The sequence below is a fragment of the Momordica charantia genome, assembly GCF_013281855.1.
Source record: "Momordica charantia cultivar OHB3-1 chromosome 3 unlocalized genomic scaffold, Mcharantia_2.0 BLBB01000003.1, whole genome shotgun sequence".
NCBI lineage: Eukaryota > Viridiplantae > Streptophyta > Magnoliopsida > Cucurbitales > Cucurbitaceae > Momordica > Momordica charantia.
Genome location: NW_028275161.1, coordinates 3,890,375 through 3,912,414, shown reverse-complemented (window position 1 = coordinate 3,912,414; position 22,040 = coordinate 3,890,375). Strand labels below are relative to the sequence as shown.

Sequence of the window (22,040 nt, the reverse complement as noted above, 5' to 3'; positions counted from 1 at the left end):
CATGAAATCACTCACTATTGCTCAACTTGACACGGTTCCCTTCCGAGACACCCAACTATGAATACCTACAACTTCCGCTGCTAGATACCCAAACAATAAACACAAGTTTTAAGCATGATTAGGGGACCTCATTCCTGAGGATCCACAAACCTACTAAAGAAAAGTAGCTAATCACAAATAAAGCAAGTCAACTAACCATAAGTCTTTCCGGGTCATACAGAAACTAGCATACTAAGCAAGGTGGCAACAATGTTCAGTAAGATAAAAGAAATGTGCGCAATTCTATTTAATAGCGAAATAAAGACAGCTAGAGTTTCGATTGTTCAATAGTTACAGGAATTAACTTTTCCCAAAAATGAGATTTAGTTCGTGGGGGAAGGGGAAAACGAAATGGGTAAAGAAAAGATACAACCTATTCTAGAGAAAGAGAGAAAAACGTAGAGGGAGACAGCGGCACGCAATAGCAGTAGAAGCTCTTCCCTATCGTCAGCTCTCCTTCCGAAAATGGTGAGATTCCTCTCCCTTGTCTTTTCCAACGCAAAGAATGTTATCTATTGGGATTTGTGTGTGTCAGCTAGGTCATCTTATCCCTTTTATATCGGGTCCCAATTTTAGGGCACCCAACTGGTAACTGTACGGGTATGGTAAAATATTCCCGTGTGGGATAGTTACCGCGCTCTAAATCCATGCTCCAGCTTCTTTACGCTCTGTCTTCAGCATGCTTCGCCAACTCCTTTCTGGGTTCAGCGCTTTCTTCATGACCTTATCTTCAATTTCCAAACCTGCACATAAAAGCCAAATAATAGGAGAATGCAACACTATTTTAGGCCAAAGCATTGAAGACATGGGATTAGCTCATAATTCGATCTAATATCATTCATGATATTTGAGAGCTAAAATAGACACACATTAACAATAATTTGCACAAAACTTCCCAAATAATAATTCGAATAACTCCCTTTTGGAGAGTTATCATACTGTAACCGTGTAACTGGGCTTCCACTCAAATCAATAGACCTCTTTGCAAACTCCCACCACAAAAGGGCATCATCTTTTAGCATAAAGACTGCACATTGTACTTTTCCTTCAAACATCTCATATAACGAAAGATAGTCTCTGTCGAGAACACCCAAGATTATGCTATCGTCCAATCTATATATAGTCTGTCAAAAGAGCGAGGGTCGTACTTCTTAAAATCTTGCAGATATTTAGCTTCTATTGACATGATCTCTCGATCCTGAGCCAGTTGAGCCATTTAGTTAGAAACTGCAGTTTGAACGAGTGTCTAGAAGGTCTCCATCATCAAGGAAGCTAGTAGGCTCTGACTGTCCAGAAGTTTGACCCACTGGTGGATTCTTCATCCGACCATGAGTTTGAACCACTGGAGGAATCTCCGTCTGACTTGATGTTTTGTTAATCATCGTCGGTTCTACTATCTCAGGGTCAACATCTCTACCTAGCCCATCTCGTCTCACAAACCTTCTTCTACATGGATGCATAATCTAATAACCATAACAAAGTTCAATTTAGCCTAACGTCACAACCATAAAGCATCAAACTTATCACAACACAACAAAGTCTTGCCTACTTTTTATGCATGTTATACTTTGCTTTTAAAACAAAATAGTAATAATCTTAAAACATCTCATACCTGACAGTGACAAGGTGTTGCGTGTGTGGCCATGGTGACACATTAATACTTATAATGTAAGTAAGTCTACAAGACCATTACTTGGGCTATGATATTAACTGTAACAACCCGACTTTTTGGACTTAGACTAACTAGGGACGTTACTACATGCATTCATTCAACATTTTTAATTCAAAAAAATAAAAATAAAAAAATAAAAACGCCGTAGCAAAAATATCATAACTTACAAAATAGTTAGAAACCTTTACGTTGGATCCCACAAAAGAAAACAAAATGAATCAATTACTATTAAAAATTAAATTATGAATAAAAGGAAAACATTATCATCAAGTTCTTAAAATAAAACACTTGAAACATAAGTTAATATGGAATACGGAAATAAAAATTATGTTTGACGCAGTCTCCATGGTGCACTTAGCAAACAGCCCATTACTCGCCTTATATGTTATTGCCATTACCTAAAGAAAATTTTACTAAAAGGGTGAGTATTAAAAAATATTCAGTATGTAACCTAGCTAACGTGGTCGGACATGCATGCACACACATAACTGGCATTGTTTAATAACATAATCATGCGGGACCTAAATTTTTATCAATCAATTTCATTTTCCTTTTCCCTTTTTGGCTAGTGTGACAAATAACCTATCTTTGTATAGACAATATCAACTCGATTATGGTATATAAGTGGCACAAACAAGTGAGTTAGGCACTATAATACCTATCAGGGGGAATTTTTGGTACCATCTCCATATCCTACAAATAGATCAAACATACAGACTTAGAGACAATAAAATAGATAAACATAAGATGAAAATAGTAGATATTGTAAGTTCATCAAGTTCAGCATACAATCAAGGAGAACATACTGACAAAAAACTCAGGCTAAATAATGGGTGAGTTTGAGACATTTTTGGATGAAACAAATCTTAAATTTGAAGAATCTGGAAAATTTCTTGAGGCGTCTCGAGAGAGTTCGTGCTCAGGATTTTTTCCGATAAGCTTAAACTAGAGCAAACTTCCTCGAGTTTTGACAAAATTTTGAACGTTTAGAAAATTCTCTCAAGCCATCCAGAAGGACTTCGAGACTAGGATTTTTTTTCAGTGAGCTCTAAAACTTGAGCAAACCTTCTTTGAGTTTCAGAGAAATTTGAACAATTGCAACGTTTTCTCAAGCTATCCCGAGGGAGTTCGTGATCGAGATTTTTTCCAGTCTCGCTTTAAAACTTGAACTCGAGGAAGTTTGCTCAAGTTTTAAGCTGCTGGATAAAATCTCGAGGACGAACTCCCTCGGGATGCATCGAGAAACTTTTCGAGTTCTTCAAATTTCTTCAAAGCTTCGGGAGTTCGCTCAAGTTTTAAGCTTACTGGCAAACATTTTGAGGACGAACTCCCTCGGGATGCATTGAAGGAATTTCCCTAATCTCCAAAATTTACAGTCAATTAAAACCCTAAAACTCAAATCAACTATAAATTGCACCCTAATTTGAAATCAACTATATCTACTATCTCAATTGTGTTGGGTTTGGTGCTATTAGCTCGTGTATTTGTAATTTATGAACAAATTATTTATGCAATAAAAAGATCTTATTATTTCTTTGCATTACTTGTATTCCAATAAACTAAGATCCAAATTTATTTAATGTAACTGGAACAGTATATATTTGATATGCAGTATATATTTAATATATAGTGTATATTTTTGATATACAGTATATATTCGATATACAAGTGGATAATGTTCCAGTAAAAACCTAAATGTTTTATAATACATGGATAAGGTTGGGTACCTTATCTTGGTAACACTATGGATACGACCACTTTGTAATAGCTACAAACGACTTTATCTAGGTCTTTCATGTAGAAACATGTGAGTGGGGGTATCATATACAATGAGTTTGTATAAGACCAGATCGCAAAATAATTAATCATTGGCTTTAACACCATTAGTCAATAGATTGTTATCTCATAGGATAACCAGGTAACTCAATCTTAATCATGAGCGAGTTATAGACTCCTGCTTATAAGGGATCGTCCTTTGATTTGTATGGGTGAGAGTGGTCCGGGTTGCCGACTCAATAATCCTACCATTTTAGGGACGAGACCGAATGGGGAGCTGGGAACATCACTACACAAAATGAAATTAACTCATTCCCGACTTTAGGGAAGTAGATGAGTGTTCCCTTACATGCTGACTCAGGGACTTGAACAAGGGGTCCCACCCTCTCATTGGTCCATAGGGACTTTCGGTTATTGGTCAGACCATAACTGGGTTGTTCATTAGAGGAGCAGTGGTATTTAAGGAGTAAGATGTTACTCAAGAGTAAAACGGTAATTTGACCCAGCTAGAGTTACGAGCACTCGTGAAAGATTGACTTGCCGTTAATGGTTGTACATCCGTGGACACGAAAAATATTATGCAGTGAGAAAAGTGCAGTTGCGGGTCTTTAGTGGAGTGACCCGCAGTTAACAAATGTTGATTAACTCGGTTAATGAGTTTGACTGATTAATATCGTATCATTTGAGCTTCTGATTTATAGGTCCATTAGGTCCCTTTGCTAGCTCACAATGAGTAAAACAAGGATCAAGATTTTGAGAGAATTTTAAATGTTCAAAATTATATACCATGGAATGCATATAATGTATATTATGATACATTATACATATAGTTTATTTTTTAATAAAGATTCAAATTAAACTATATGTTATGAGAGAAATATTTGAATAGGATTCAAATAATTAGTATGAATTGGATTCATATTATAACTATATTATACAAGAGAGATGCATTTGAATATGATTCAAATATATAGTTTTAATTAAATATGTGATATTTAATTAAAAGTTAAATAATTAATTATTTATTATTTATTTATTTTTTGATTTAAATTAATTAATTGTTAATTGATTTAATTATATTGTTTATTATTAATTAAAAAGAGAAGATATCCTAATGGTCTTGGAATTTCCCCTAGATTCAGGAGAAGATATCTCATATCCAAAAGCAAGGAAGATCAAGTGGTGTTCTCTCATTGGGATCACACGAAGAAGAATCTTCAAAGGTAAAATCCAACATGCTTCCTTGTTTTATATTTTTTTGTGTTTTAAATTTCAAAAGAAATTCAAGAACACGTTCTATTGCTCCGCTCCGAGATTCACATCCCCTTCAAATCAAACCTTGATTTGAAATCTCATAAATTAAATTGAACCCTAAACTGAAATCCCGTGACAACTTCCTCAAGTTTTGGCACATGATTTTTTCAAAACATATTGAGCAACTCGATTGGGATTCATACGAACTCGATTGAGATTCAAAGAAAACCTAGATTTTCACTTCTCATTTCAAATCCACAAACTACTCTTCATATTTCTTTTAACACCTTATAAGAACTGAAAGAGTAAGAAATCGTCGAACACAACCCATTTGCTACTCAACATAAAATCACAAAAGTCAGAAACAACCTCATCCCAACAGTCATAAACTAACCCTGTATATTATAAAAAAACTGAAAGTTCTAGGGGGAAAAGCGACTAAAAAATGTGAGATAGAATACTAACTTTCCATTTTGAAATTCAAATTTTATATGAGTTTCAGAAATCTGATGTTCAAATCACACACACCAAGTTCAGATAGGAAGAGGAAGAAAGAAAACAATTGAAATTCTCAAAATCTTGACCAAGTTGAACCAAGAATAAGGAAGAAGCAGGGGAAAAGATCTCCCAACGGTTACTGTGAGTAAATTTGTGAGTAAATTTTTAAATGCACTATATTTTATTAAAAATAATAAATTGGGTCAAAATAGTGAGTATTAAAATTTTGGGTCATTTGAGCAAAACCTAATTTTTTTAAGGTTATATTGGTCAATTTCCTCGTGAAAAAACATGTTTCAAAAAGTATGTCATTTAAGCACTGAAAACTTTTTCAAGTCATATCCGTCAATTTCCCATGAATTTCTTATACTAAAAATTTATGGATTTTTGGGTTGAATAATCATTTTTCCAACACAATATTGATTTTTACTCACCTTTTTTCAAAATTCATACTTTCTAATCTTTGCTGACATCACCGTGAATATCAAATGACCCTTAATGCCCCTCTACTAATTTTTTAGATTTCCCTCCCTTATTTGAAACACTGCATTTTCTCTCTTCGTCCTCTCTCTCTTATCTTTTTGTTTCTCTTCCATCTCGTCCCCCTTTTTCTCCTCCTATTTTTTCTTATGTGGCGGGTGACATGGAGAAAAATCATACATGGCAGGTGACATGGACAACTGGACCACTCAGAAGTTGAAATGTGGCATTAAGATGACATACTTATGTTGACGTGGCATCCAACAATTAAACAAAGTAGAAGACGATGTGGCGCTTTCAATCTCTACAAATCCATTTCCACAAATTTCTTTCAATCTCTTCAATCACTCTCAATCTCCTAAATCACTCCCAATCTCCATAATTTCTAAATCTCCATAAATTTCTTTTATTCTTTTACCTTATCATTCACCTAAATCTACACCGTTCAACTTTTGTTGCCCTAAATCCAATGGCCAAATTTTATCCACAAAATTCTATTTAAAACCACTAAATTCATCATTCTCTACACATCAATTATCTAAGCAAACATCTTTCTCTCTTCAAATTATTTTGCCTAAAACTTCTCATTCTCTCCACACAAAAATTTATCCATATTTTTTTATGAGAGATACATTAGAGTGTAGTTTTTTAGTTATTGCTTTAGTGCGGAATTTGTAAATCTACCTTAGTGAGGTACTTAATTTGAATTGCTTATTTTACATTTTGGGTTTTGTATTAAGGTGTGGGTACACCTTGAGTTGTGAGAAAACACAATTGGTTAAATCCTGAACCAGTTAAAAAGATCGTGGGTTTCTTTTTAGCCTAGGACAAAAAGATGGTCGATCGATTTGATTCTCATCCGTAAAAGAGCCGGCACAGTAAAATACCCAAAAAGAAGTTTTGGGGAATGGAGTAGGGATTTCCAAAACACTATAAAAATTCCTAGTGTCATTTCTTTCTCCTACTCTTTTAATATACACATTTAAATTTCATTTGATTTTTTATTATTCTTAATTTTATTTTTCGTAAGCAACCTTATTCACCCCCCTCTAGTGTTGCCATATCGATCCTACAGCACTCTCATGCACTGCATATGAGTTATATCTACGGATATAATCATAACCGCTCATCTTATCCTTCACAAAGTGATTCCTGGTCCTAGTTTGACGAAATTACCGTTTTGCTCTTGGTCTCATCTCTCACTACTTAAGTTTCATTGGTTCTCTGATTAATAGCCTTCCATGATCTCATCATGGGTTTGTTCTTCTTGGGATATCAAGAAGGAAGATACCCTGTTATCCAAGCCCGTACCAGCACAATAAGAGAATCACTTATATACTCACTCAATAAGGAGAAGTACACACTTTGCATTTTCCAATATTGAGTGGCTCTAAATTTTATTTTGTGTAGAAATGTTCCCAACTCTCCAATTGAATATGTTCCCAAAATAGTAAGCACTTATTAGACGAACACTCTAGTTACTCTCATCCATGTAAATCAAAGAATAATACACTCGCATAGGCAGGAGTTCACAACACACTCAAGATTAAGATTAAACGAGCATATAATCATCCTAGTGTGTTTGCAATTTCTATAACAGTCAAATAAGAAAATACAAGATACATCGTGGCTCAGTTTTATACAAACTCATTATCTATGATACCCCCACTCACATGTTTCCACATGAATGATTAAGATTAAATCATTTGTAACTTTTGCAAAGTAGGTTGTATCAACAGTTTTACCAAGATAAGACATCCAACCCTACCGTATACTCTAGATTTTTTACGTTACTACTTTAACACAATCATCTGCATGTCAATTACATATTGTTCAAGTTTACACTAGTAACCTTAGATTTTCATAAAATGAATAATATAAGTTGCACATAAAAATAATCAAATCATTTTATTAATAAATTATGAGGTTTTAGGGCATAAATCCCAATAAATTAAAACTACGAGAGATTAAATGAGAGATTTATTTCATATTTCAAATGATTAGTTCAAATACTTACTTTTGAGGATGAAATAAAAATCAATTAAGGAAATAAATTTGGATTAAATTGCAAATTTGAATACCAACAACATTCATGACTAAAATTAAGGAGATTGAGGAGACATTGAGATTCCATTTCCCTCCTTCCAATTTTCAAAATTTTAATTAAAAAAATATTTAATCTCTAGATTATTTGTTAATCATTTTGAATTTGAATTTGACCGAACTGTTTCAAAATTTATTTATTTAGTTCAATTATGATTGATTTAATATAGTTTATGATTTGATTTAAATTAACCAAATTTTGTTATTATTGTTTAGATAAACGACATTTTATTTCAAAACATTTGAAATTACTCACTTTATAAATTTGTATAATAATTCAATTCAATGATTTAAGAAATTTATTAATTTTATAAATAGATTTGAAGAAATTAAATTATTTGACCAAATAAATTAATTAATGGATTCTTAAAATTAATTGTTAATTAAATCGTCTTTCTCACTCTCGCTCCGCTCTCAGTTTATGTCGATCGATCTCTTTCTACTTCCCTATATTTGATTGAGATTATCTCCTTCCCCATCGTAGGTCGTCGTAGGCCGAACTTCCTCCTCCTCTGAGCCTTATTCTCCAGCAAACGACCTCTCTCATCAGCAGCGATTGTTGAAGGTCACCAGAATTATAGAGGTTGCTGGTTAACAAAAAAAAGGAAAAAAAATGAAAGAGAAGGCTTGAGGGTTGCTTGTTTCAAAAGAAATAAAAAGAAAGAAAATAGGAGGGAGGAGGAGTGGTGGTTCATGGAGGATAGAGATGAGAGATTTACGGTTTTTTGTGAATGGATTGTTTTTTTTTTTTTGTGGTGAGTAAAAAAGAAAGAGAATAATAGTAATTAGAGAAAAGTGAGAAAGAGACAAGAAGGAAAATAGAAACCCAAGAAATTTTGAGAGAGAATGAGAGGAAAAAACCCATTGGTCGCGGAAGAGAGAAAGAGGGAACAATGAAAAATGGAAGAAAAGAAGGAAGAGAAAACAAAGAAATAATGAGTCAATGGAAAAATAAAAAGAAAGAAAAAAAATTTATGGAAAAAGGGGGAGAGATAGAGAGAAAACAAGAGAGAAATCTAAAAAATTAGTGAAGGGGCAGCAAGAACCATTTGATATTGTTATCCAGGTGATGTCAAGATTAAAAGAAAAAGGGGTAAAAATGAGTATGTGTTGTGTGTCTTTTTTTTAATAATGCTATTTTTTAAAACTTAATTTCAAAATAATGCTGGTTTAAGTAAAATTAAATATAAAATGCGTTTTTCCAAACTTATTAAAAAAACAATGCTTTTGAAATTATTCTATCACTTGGTTGTCTCAAAGGCGACCATGCAATTTTAAGCATTTGGTCGTCTCTGAAGAAACGACCATAGGACGTGAGGTTCTATTAGCGCCATGTCTGATTTTTTAGGCGCCATGTCTGATTTTTTTGAAAAAAATCAAGACATGATCGTCTCTTGAAGAGACGACCATCTATTGGCGCGCAGACGACTACATCGATGTTGATTTTTTAGAAAAAAATAAAATATTATTAGCACAATAAACTTAAAACTAGTTTTGGCGCCATGGATCTGGCCTCATCTTGTTTCCTTGAGTTCAAAAGTTCAAGCCTTATTTCAATTTTTTTTGTTACTTTTATTATTATTACTGAAAACTATAATAACTATATTTTATATATTATACATATTATTTATAATAAAATATATATAATAAATAATATTATATAAAATACAATGATATACAATAATAATAAGTAAAAAGTTGAATAGTAAAAAAAATGCATTTTCTAAGACCAATCAAGGAAGGCAACCTTCACACTGCATCCAATGCGCTACTGTCTAAAATTTAAAATAAAATACTATTATTTAATATATAAAATATTATAATACTTTACTTTTTTTTTCGAAAAATATATGCGCTAACAGATGATTGTCTCTCTTCGAGATGATATCTGATTTAAAAAAAAAAATCACATGTGATGCTAATAGAGTTAAAGTTGTTTCTTCCAGAGATGATAAAATATTGAAAATGACTTCAAGAGACGACCAAGTGGCGGAATAATTTCAAAAATATTATATTTGGAATAAATTTGAAAAATACATTTTTTATTTAATTTTATTTAAACCACCATTATTTTGAAAATAAGTAAAAAAACGCGTTATTAAAAGAAATTACCCAGCAAAATGGCTATTGAGTCCCAAAAACCTAAAATTTCTCCAATTTCCTTTAGAAATTAGGATTAAAAAAATAGGATCTCTCTCTTTCTTCCTTCCATTTACCCTCACGTACGATCTCCGCCCAGCCAACGAGATCCAAGCGATCACCATAACTCCGGCGAGCTTCCAGCACGAGCGGTGGCGTAACTCTCGATGTGCGGCGCCGCGACGACCTCGTGGCGACAACTTCACCCTCTGTTCCAGACCTGATCGAACTCTGCAAAACTACCTCGAACCACCTCAGATTTTGAAACCCACACTCTTCTCAAGTCAGATCATTAGTAACAAACCTCTTCGGACTTAAACTATCAAATACCCTTAATGCCTTGCGTCCCAGGTTAGATTAATTTGCTGTTTAATTGTGCTTTAAAATTCTCCCACAATTTTGGATCTGTTGGCTTAGGGCTTAATTTGGGTCTAATTAGAGTAAGTTTGAGTTCGTTAGTTTAGATTTGCTCCTTTGTAGGTATTTCGAATGATGCTCTTTCTATTTGTTTGCTCTTCTGTATTACTGGGCCTGATATTCTGTTCTTGGACTGTTCAACCCCTATCCTACTTTTTGCACTCTTCTTCTTTGGCGTGCTGTATGTTGTTCATTTACTCTTCAGCTCAATTTTATATGTTTAGGGTATGTAATTTTTAAAATTATATTTTACAACCCGGATTCTTAGCTATATTTCTTTCTTTTTATTATATATATCTTTTTGTCTTGTGCTTGTACTGTACCTAGTCATGTACCTTGAGGTTCGAGGATGTTGGTTTCCTTGACATTTGACTAATTAAATGTAGACGCCTAAATATTAGTTGGGTTTCTGCTAGCTATCGAGGCTTGAACTCATGGCTCTAAATCTATTTTAGTTTGTGGCTTGTTTACATGAGAATGGAACTAAGCTGTAAAATCATTCAAAAGATTATTTAGGCCCCTTTGATAGTGATTTAGTTTTTTGTTTTCTGTTTTTGAAAATTGTGTTTATGTTCTCACAATTTAGTTACTATAGTTTTCACCATTTTTTTTTTGAAAACGGGGAGTGGGAGCTTTGCTCCCCTTCCCCTATACCAGGGGCACCCGCTCCCCAGTTTTCACCTTTTCCTAAAAAAAGCATTTGAATCCTTGCCAAATTTCAAAAATAAAAACTAGTTTTTTAAAACTCTTGGTTTTAGTTTTCATGATTGGCTTGGATTTTGAAAATATTTTAAGAAAGTAGATAACAAAAACAAAGAAACTTATTGGTGGAAGAAGTGTTTACAAAATTAATTTTGAAATACCAAAAACTAAAAACCAAATTGTTATCAAAGAATTAATATAGTCATTTAGAGTCATTTTGCTTGCACAAAGAATTGTGTGCAAATAATGTGTTAAGTTGTAGTTTAAAACGAAGAGCATAGGTCGGGCATAAATAAAGCATATTACATTGTGGCGAATGATCTCTTGTAACTTTGTAAGGCATCAGAGCTCTCTTATAGATTTCGAGAGTATATTTTATTCTTAGAGGCTATAGTTCTTCAGTAATCAAAGGTCTAACAATCCTGGTCTGGTCATATCCTCCTAATCTTTTCTTGTACTGCATGTTACTTATAAGTTTCTTTGTTTGCATTGAACTTAATATTGTTCGATATATATGTAAATTTCCTTTGATGTTCTTAATTTTTATAAGTTTGAGTGCTGCAATGGTATGTTTCTTTCTAAAGTTGTACCTAGTTAACAATGTGATTCTCTTATCAAACTTGTCTGAGATGCTGTTGATGTTACGTATAATCTATGGGATGTTATGGACATCTACATTATTGTAATATTTATAACAACACTAAAGATTAATCTAAAAATCAGATCAATTTAAAATAAACTATTTTTATTTTCTAAATTATATTAAATTAACTTCATTATTCCACAGCTGGAATCGCCTCATTGGTTTTCTTGTGCTTCCACGCAAGGGCTTGGATAAATATCAAAACACCTCATTTTTCACATTAGAATCAATCCAATTGTAGAGGGACGGACGATGGGCGACAAATCGGGTCGGACATTTCTGGCGGATCCAAATCTTCCTCGATTTGGCTGCCAGAACTGCGGCCAGTCCTTATGTTTCGTTGGCGTTGACACCCATGCTGATAAGTTCATCAACGATTCCTCTGCTCGGTCCGGTGAAGTTCTGTACTCTTCTTGTTAATATTATACTTTTGCACTCTCGGTATCTAGGTTGTATTTTCTTTAGTTACTTTAGATTTCTGTAGTCATTTACGTAAGATTGTGGTGCTATAATTTAGATGGTGTAAATCGATTGCATGGTATAACGGGGTAATTTACAAAAATTTTGGCAAAATAGTTCTAGCTCCATTAACAGACAGTGTGGGCTACGCAATTTGAAGTTGATCGAATACAGGGTGCGTATTGTGAATTTAGGCCATGAATTATAAAAAATTAACACGGGAGAGACTGTGGCCTAAATTATTGAAGAACTTTGTGTTATAACCTTTACTATAACTAAAAAAGAGGAGAGAAGATGCTAATGTTATTTTAAGTTTGATGATTTACATTTGGACAGTTTGAGAATTAGTTAACCCTCTGGGGTTTTAAGTACTAAAGCATGTCTGAAGGTTAGTTTAATGTTCTGTCTGCAAGGTGTATGCTTCTTGTAATTAATATGTTCTGGTGATAAACACGTTCAGGGATACAGGGGTCTGCAGCTCATGGGGCTAGTAGCATGTTGGCTTCCACACGCATGGATAATTCCTATGTTGTGTTGCCAAAGCAGAGGCCCCAATCACAAGGAGTTCATCGTCCTCGTGAGGGAGCTGGTCAGGCTGACATGGGACAAACCGGAAAGGCTATGGAAGAGTCATTTGTAGTTGTGTATAAGAATGAATCTCCATCTGATGGAGGTGGAATGCATATACCATCGCCTGATGGGGCAATGCAGCCAAATAATTCTGGGTTTCACACCACAATAACTATCTTGAAACGTGCTTTTGAGATTGCTAAAACTCAAACTCAGGTAATCTAAAGCTCAAGAACTTTAATGTTTTTTGTCAGTTTCATTTCGGCCAGTAATGTAGTGGCTGATTTGTTTTCTTGATATGTTTGGTGAAAGTAGTTCTAAACTGTATGCCTCTGTTTGTCTAACTAGGTTGAGCAGCCTTTGTGCCTGGAATGCATGAGGATTTTGTCTGATAAGCTTGATAAGGAGGTTGAAGATGTGAACAGGGACATTAAGGCATATGAAGCCTGCCTCAAACGTTTGGAGGGGGAGTCACGAAACGTTCTCTCTGAAGCTGATTTTCTGAAAGAGAAATTAAAGGTACAATGCAACAATGATATTCAAGAATTTGTTTTCAAAACAACAAGGGATGCTGATTATTTTATTTCAGAAGGATGGCAGCTTAGGAAGTTATGGAGAAAATATTCTTGAGATATTTATATTTTATTTGAGTTTAAGGTTTGTTGTTGTCCAAAGATTCAAAAGCAGACATGCTTGTTTTTTTTCCTTGTTCAGACGGATGAAAGAATAAAAAATGCAATACAAAAAAAGAAGAAACGTCAATTACAAAGGGAGCCTGGACAAAGAAACCAAAACTAGAGACTACAAAAAGAAGTCCTCCAAGTTAAGAACAAACGGAAGGATTATTGTAGAACTTTGTCCACTACAAAAGCACTCCAACTCACTCTTTCCTTAACTTCTTTGTTTTGGATAACTAGGGTCGGAGCTTTGTTCCCCAAACCTAGGAGAACCCACGCTCGCCCCAAAGCCCGAACCTAGGAGACATAAAAGTTTTTTGGTATTAAGCTCACTGGAAGGTTCGAACTTGAGATCTCTAAACCAGTATGACCAAGAAACCCTAAGCCCTTGCCTAACGGACTGTCCCTTGGGGGCACTCTTTCCTTAACATCTTATTGAGGTCTCTTGTCCCTATCTAAGCTATCTGAGCATCTAATTCAACCTAGAACCTTCGGTATCATAAGATTGAGATCTCTAAAGACATGGCGATTGATTGATATCTCTAAAGACATGGCGATTCCAATATTTTAGTATGGACTAATCGAATCTCTCTCAATTACCTCAACATTTATCCCCCACCAGGAAGCGGAAGACAAACTTAAAATAAGGATATGTAAGCAATGTATTATCAAACCTAAAAGGGTAGTGTCCCATGAACTAGGTTCCACACCCAAACAATTTTTTTTTTATATCTATAAGAAATTGAGGTGTCATGGACAAGAAATGAAAAAATATACAAGAGCGAAAAAAAAAACACATCCAAACAAATCTTGGAAGTGATTTTAGGACCTAAAGATTGTCTTACCTATTAAAATTCATCCATCCGCCCTCCCGACAACAATTTACCACACACAACCCTAGCATGAAGTGAACCTACCATTCACAAGGGAGATATGGTAGGTTACCATCCTTGATAAACCGAACTCCCTCATAGGCAAAGTGCAACTTTTTTCTTAAGAAACTTAGACACGTTAGTGTTCCCTGTGACACCAACATGACCATGTCACAACCCAAACAAGCTCGCCAAGGGCAAGGGGGATTTAGTAGGTTTCAATCCTTGATAAACCTATTAAACTCCCTCATAGGCCTAGCGAATCCACTCTTTCTCAACTCATTTTTAGGAAACTCAAGACACATTATCCCCCAAGATACCCAAACAAGCTTTCTAGTTCCTCTCTATACACCTTTTCCTTTCCTGGAAAAAAAAATTGGAAGAGGACAAGAGTAATGTTTGGTTGTCTTTAGCAACCATTCTCCTCTATACTCTCTCTCTCTCTCTCTATATATATATATATATATTTCTCATAATCGATGCTGTGTGGCTTATGCTAGTAGATTTCTATAACTAGGGCTCCTTGTCTAGGCTGAGCAACACTATGACCAACGCATGACTCGAACTTGAGATTTCAAGGTATCCCATGATATGATTCATGATTTAAGTTCTATTAGGCAGACAGTATACTCCAAAGAAAGGTTAACTTAGACAAGATTAAGAAGTCCATTTAGCAGAGGTTAGTAATGAATGAGTACTAATTAAGCGCAGGTTCTACTCGTCATTTATTGAAGGAGAAAAATGTTATGTAGGTGAATAACCAACAACATTACCTCCCTTTACATTTATAAAAAAATATTTTAAAAGTCCCAATAAAAAAAGAATTAATTCACAGTTTAAAGTATCATATGATTGTATAGGGGAGAGGGGTCTATTAAAAGTATAAGAATATTACAAAAGAAAAAAGAAGAGAAGAGAAGGAAAATTATAAAGTTTGCATTTTTGAGAGATGAAAATATAAGAGTATAGAGTCCCCTTAGGTTCCAAAGTTGGATGCTTCACGTGTCCAGAAAGATCAAAACCGTGTGTTTCGATGTTGGCTTTGTGGCTTGTCTGCATTTTTGCTGAGGCAGGTGAATGATTTGGGTTGTAGAAGCACCTCAAGGCTGGCAGCTTAAAAATAGAGCTTGAATATTGTGGAGATATGCGACTAGGGCTTCGCTGTGGGCTGATGGAAGTCTCACTCTCTCTGTTTCAACTTTCACTCTCCTGCCGAGCTGACTGTTCATTCCGACAATGTGGTTCTCCTCCGATAACTTCCCTCTCGGTGTGTGTGTTTGAGATGGATCGTAGTAGGTTGGTGAAGATCGAAAACAAATGGTTTTCCTATCCCATTGACTCGGAGAAGAGGGGCATATTTTTCAAAATTACAGAGACCTATATTAAGAAAGCTTTTACAATTTCAGTGGAAGAGATGGTAGCGGTTTGGCTAGTAGACGGTTTGGAGGAGCTCTCGCTTGCGCCTTTTACCCAGAAGTTTTTTTGGAAGACCGATTGTAGGGATCTAGGAAGCACGATCACTCCATTTTAGGTGGAGTGTCCGTGTCGGACACGCTCCAGACACGTGTCCGACACGCCTATTTGCGTGTCCCTCTTTTTTTTTGTTTATTTATATCTCGGACACGCCCAAGACATGCTTGGGACACGTGACGACACGTCGGAACACGTTGACCAGCCCTTAAAATATTGAAAAGAGACCCAAAACTTAAAAAAGAAAAAAGAAAACTGAAAAGACAGCACAACTCTACCCTACCTAGCTACCCACCAACGAAGAAGAGAAGCTGCTTCCTTCCTCCAACCTTCACGCTTTGGAAACATATTTGGAAGAAGAATAGACGGGGAAGAAGAATAAAAATAATAAGAAGAAAAGTAAAAAAACCTAACAATTAAAGACTGGAGACAAAATCTTACATTTAAGTAGAGGATCAGAATCTAATAGAAGAAGAAGAGTCAAATGGGAAGGAAAAGAAAAGACCGAATAAAAAGGGAAGAAGAAGAAGAAAAGATAGAAGAAAAAGAAGAAGAAATGATGGATGGGAGGAAGAAGAAAATACAGAATAAACATGGAAGAAGAAGAAAAAACATGATTAAAAGAAGAAAAGGCTAGGATAACTTACAAGCATTAAATGACTCCTCCCACTGCATGACATCAAATTGCCAGATGGAGGATATATGGATTGTTTAAGTCAGACCACTATATTTGACTTAATTTTTAAACCATACCTAAAATATTTATTTTTTTCTCTAAATGATTTAAGTCATTTTTGTTTAAGTAGGTAAATACTATATATATATATAAATAAAATTAACGTGTCCCCAATGTGTCGTATCCTACTTTTTTTAAAATTGACGTGTCGCCGTGTTCGTGTCGAGTCATATCCGTGTCGCGTGTCAGCGTCTGTGCTTCTCAGGTAGGGATGGCTTCATATGGATGCAAAAGACAACGAACAAAAGAGGGAGTTTTGTAGAAAACACCAAAGTCCTAAATGGAGGGGGAAAAAGGATTTGGTTGTTTCGGTAGGGGTTGAAGCCAAAGGCTGGGACACTTTCAAAGCTCTGATCCTTGTGGTTATGAACGGCAAGTGCTCCACGCCCAATAAAGCCCAAGGTAAATGTTTAATTTCTGGTCCTTTTGCAGGTATAGTTTGAGGCTCCTCACAATCACTTAAAGGGACAGAGGCTTCAACATACGACGTTCCTATACCACAGGAAGTAAAAGAGGTGAATTGGAAGTCGACAATAGTGGTGATTAGGAGGGACTTGCACAATAGATGAGGCAGAATCCTTGAATTTATTCAGTAGTAGACGAAGGAAAATTTTATCATCAACCCCTTTGCCACAGGAAGTAAAAGAGGTGAATTGGAAGTCGACAATAGTGGTGATTAGGAGGGACTTGCACAATAGATGAGGCAGAATCCTTGAATTTATTCAGTAGTAGACGAAGGAAAATTTTATCATCAACCCCTTTCAGGCCGATAAAGCCTTGTTGAAATGCCTAACAGAAGAGTTGGCTCGTTTGCTAACCATGAACAAAGGTTGGGTGACATTTGGCTCTTTAACTATTCGCATGGAAGCGTGGAGTCCCCTACGTCATGGTAGAACTACTGTAGTCCCTTCTTATGGAGGTTGGCTCCGTCTTAGGAACATCCCGCTGCACTTGTTGTTTTGTAGTACAAAAATAGTTCAACAAGAAGAGGATAGTCATGCGGATTTAGCTGATGAGGAGGGGATTGAGTTCCTTTTTTCGTGTAAGATGGTGGTAGCTTTAAGAAAAAGTAATGTGTGCATTAGACCAACATCCTCAAAAGCAACTTTAAAGGGTAGTTCGGTAAAAAAGAAAGAAGCTATGGAGGTTTGGGCCCAATAGAAATTGTGGAAAGAGGAGGTAGAGGAGGATATTATGGCGGCTAATAGTTTAGAAGAGGGCCCTCAGGTTGATACATGAAGATAATTTCTTGGAACGTGAGAGGTATGGGTGCCCCTCCTAAAAGAGTGCTCATCAAGGATTTCCTTGTAAAAGTAGATCCTAACTTGGTTATTCTCCAGGAGATCAAGCTGGCAATAGTTGACAGAAAGGTGGTAAAGGCAGTTTGGAGTTTATGTAGGATTGGATGGGTTGCGTTAGATGCCGAAGGCTCTGTGGGAGGCATCTTTATTATGTGGAACGAAGATACCATTGCGATAGAGGACTCCATCTTGGTAGTGTTCTCGATTTCCTTAAAAATTCGCTATTGTCAAGGTTTTTGTGGTTGGGTCATGGGTGTGTATGGTCCCTCTTCTAGTCGCAATAGGGATGGTTTTTGGAAGGAGCTTTTTGATTTTGTGGGCTCTGTTCGGAGGATTGGTGCTTAGGTGGAGATTTTAATGTGGTCCGCTCCCCTGTAGAAAAATCTAGTGAGGGAAGAGTAACTAGAAGCATGAGGGAATTCAACGAGGTGATCAATGCTTTAGAGATCATTGACATTCCTTTGAAAAACGGGTTGTACACATGGTCCGACCTTAGAGAGAGATCAGTTTGTACTTGCACTGATAGGTTTTTCTTATCCTAGCGATGGTTGTAGATTTTTAAGGAGGTGACCCTCTACAGACAATCTAGAACTACTTCAGACCATTATCCCTTTCAGTTGAATTTGGGGAATCAAAAGTGGGGTCCCTCCCCTTCCGCTTTAAGAATATTTGGGTTGGCCATCCCTCCTTTCTTCAAAATGTGGAGTCTTGGTGGAGTTCACAGAATCCTCAGGGTTGGCCTGGTTATGTGTTTATGGAAATGCTAAAAGGGCTGAAAAAAATCTTATAGATTGGAACAGAGAAACGTTCGGGGTTGTTGAGAATTCGAAGAGAGACATTATTGCGAAAGTTGAGGCTTTAGATAAAGAAGAAAAGTGGGGCTTTTACAGACCAAATGGCTTTGCAGAGATCTTCTCTTAAAGCTGATTTGTTAGGTCTATCTTTTACAAAACAGAGGCTTTGGGTGCAGAAATGTAAATTGGGTTGGCTTAAAGATGGTGATGAGCATTCACACTTGTTCCATAGGTGGGCCTCGGCGAGGAGTAAAGCGATGATTTCGACGGTCTGTGACAGCCATGGAAATGAATTACATTCTATCAGTGGGATCAAAAACGAGGTGGTCATTTTCTTTAGGAATCTATACGATGATTCTGAAGGTAACAGGTTCATCTTTGATGGCTCAAATTGGTGCTCCTTATAGCCTGGCTGGGCTGCGAGTTTGGAAGCCCCTTTTGTCGAGGAAGAGATCTTGAGAGCGATTCAATGCTTGGGTAATCTGAATTCTCCGAGGTCGGACGGTATGACTATAGAATTCTATAAAAAAGCTTGGAACATTCTGAAAGCAGATTTAGTAAGAGTGTTCCAAGAGTTTTTTGAGAATAGCGAATCTTTTCACGAACGAAACTTATATATGTCTAATTCCATAAAGATGCAAGTGAACAAGGTAAACGAGTTTAGGCCAATCAGTTTGGTTACCTCTCTGATAATTGCTAAAGTACTGGTCGAAAGGTTGAAGAAAGTGTTACACTTAAAATCATAAGCGATGTGCAAGCAAACAAGGTAAACGAGTTTAGGCCAATCAGTTTGGTTACCTCTCTGTACAAAATAATTGCTAAAGTACTGCCTTAAAGGTTATAGAAAGTGTTACACTTAATCATAAGCAATGCTCAAGCTACCTTTGTTGAAGGAAAGCAAATTTTGGATGCGATGTTAGTGGCGGCTGAGGCGGTTGGGGAGTGGAATGCATCAAAGAAAGCTGGTTTTTTACTCAAACTTGATTATGAAAAAGCTTATGATTTGGTCAACTGGGATTATTTAGATGAGGTCCTTGGGAAAAAAGGCTTTGGCAGTAGATGGTGGCGGCTATGGATCAAAGGGTGTCTGTCCACTGCAAACTTTTCTATCCTCATCAACGGTCATCCTAGGGGGAAAATTCACTCCAAGAGAGGTCTTAGACAAGGTGACTCCATCTCTCCTTTCCTGTTTACTTTGATAGGATATTCTTTCAGTTGTCTCATCCATTTTTGCTGCGAAAAGAGAGTGATAAGGGGTTTTGAAATAGGGAGTAAGAAGGAGTTGGTTTCTCACTTGCAATATGCTGATGATACTATTGTTTTCTGCTCAAACTATAAAGGAAATCTCGACAGGTGGTGGAAGGTTATCTATATGTTTATTAAAGGTTCGGGGCTCAGAATTAACTTGACTAAAACATCTCTCATAGGGCTAAATTTGTCGGAGAGGTCAATGGCTTATAGGGCTGCTAGGTTAGGGTGCAGGGTCGAGACTCTACCTTTCAAGTACTTGTGATTACCCTTTGGAGGGGATCATTGAGCCATCGCTTTTTGGAGACCTTTGGTGGAGAAGTTCAAACTCAAATTAGAGAAGTGGAAGAAGATCCTTCTTTCTAAAGGCGGTCGACTAACTTTGGCTCAATATGTTTCAAATAGCTTACTCTTTTTTACTTCTTCCTGCATAAAGCTTCGGTGAGTATCATCAAAGAAATGGACAAACTAGTTCGAGATTTCTTTTAGGAAGGCGGTCTAAACATCCTTGCAGGAACCTTGTGAACTGGGCTCAAACGTCCCTCCTTGTTAATATGGGTGGTTTGGGCATCCGGGCTTTCGGCCAACGAAATAATGCCTTGCTGACCAAATGGCTTCGGAGGTTTTCAAACGAAGAAAAGGCTTTTGGAGAAGGGTTATTGAGAGCATTTACGGGATTGAGCCTCACAGTTGGTTGGCTAAAGATCCAAAAGGCAAAGCTAGGGGGAGACCTTGGTTTGACATCGCTAAGAACTCAGCTTTCTACAAAAAATTCTTGCAGTTTAAAGCTAAGCAAGGTGGTCGAATCAGATTTTGGCATGATAATTGGGTTGGGGACTCCACCCTTGCACAGGCCTTAGTGGATATCCTCGGAATCTCGTTGAAAGAGAATTCTACTATTGTAGAGTGTTGGAATGCAGATCAGAAGGTCTGGGACTTTGGCCTCAAAAGAGGTCTTTTTGATGGGGAGGTTGAAAGCTGGATGAGATTGGTGCAGGTTCTGGATCTAGTGGTCTTAGGGGAATGGGTGGACACTATGGAGTGGTCTTTGGAGGCTGATGGCAAGTTCACTACCAAATCCACCTTTTTAAAGTTGTTAGAGACCTCCCCTAAGCTGCAGTTTCCTTTGATCAAAGCCTCAAAGGTATCTAGAAGGACAAAATCCTGAAGAAAGTGAAGGTTTTTTTGTGGTCTCTTTCAAATCAAGCGTTGAACACCCATGATCATTTATAGAAACGCTGCCCTAATTGGATGATTTCTCCTTCTGTTTGTCTCTTTGGTTTGAGGAATGGAGAAACCTTAGACCACATCTTCTTACACTGTTCTTTTGTTGAAAAGGGGTGGCACTTTCTGCTCTACTTTTTTGGCCTTTCTTCTGGCATGCCTCACAATGTCAAAGACTGGATATCAGAATGTGTTCAAGGGTGGTATTTTAGAGGAAAGTCTAAAGAGCTATGGAACTGTGCTTTTAGAGCTCTTTTATGGCATATATGGTTAGAAAGGAATCTTCGGTCTTTCGTGGATAAAGCTAATTCTCTTGATTCTTTTTGTAATACTGTTCGTATTACGGCATTGTGGTGGTGACATAGGAATAGTAAATTCTTTTGTAATTACAACCTCTCTATGATTATACAGGATTGGAACGCTCTCCTTTACTAGTTTTTTAGGAGTGGGACGTCTCGTCCCTCGTCCATAGACTGTTTTTTTGTTCCTCTCTTTTATTGAATCGTTTCTTATCCCAAAAAAAAAGTATAGAGTCCCTTGGGGATGGTATAGTGGCAAGCACTTGGAGTCTTGGGGTACGACCTACCTTGAAATCTCAAGTTCGAGTCATGTGTTGGTCATAGTGTTGCTCAGCCTTGTAGAGACTAAGGTTGGAGAGAATCCAATGTGATGTATTCTCATTATTAAAATCTATATATGTAGACAAATATACAAAGTTGACCTAATCCTGTAAGGAGAAGGTAAAGGACAAATTAATATTAATACAAGAATATAAAATATACTAATATCTATACTCTAACACTCCCCCTCAAGTTGGTGCATATATATTAATCATGCCCAACTTGTTAGACAAACAATCTATTCGTGCTCCATTCAATGCTTTAGTAAAGATATCTCCTAGCTGATCTCCAGTCTTCACATACCCTGTAGCCACCAATCCTTGCTGTATTTTCTCACGTACATAAT

The 22,040-nt window shown here is 36.3% G+C and overlaps 1 protein-coding gene across 2 annotated transcripts in view; it reads left to right on the top strand.

Annotated features, from left to right (window-relative positions):
• The first annotated feature begins 9,956 nt into the window (after positions 1-9,956).
• The window catches only part of ATG6 (AUTOPHAGY 6), a 29,306-nt gene continuing 17,222 nt past the window's right edge, over positions 9,957-22,040 (top strand). Inside the window, exons 1-4 of one of the 2 annotated variants that reach the window (XM_022295802.2) lie at positions 9,957-10,312; positions 11,868-12,117; positions 12,643-12,968; positions 13,101-13,271. In XM_022295802.2, the coding sequence (XP_022151494.1) occupies positions 11,976-12,117; positions 12,643-12,968; positions 13,101-13,271 (639 nt within the window). In that variant the 5' untranslated portion in view covers positions 9,957-10,312; positions 11,868-11,975. Of the gene's footprint in view, positions 10,313-11,867; positions 12,118-12,642; positions 12,969-13,100; positions 13,272-22,040 lie in introns of those variants that run through there. The other variant, XM_088122285.1, reaches the window with a different exon arrangement.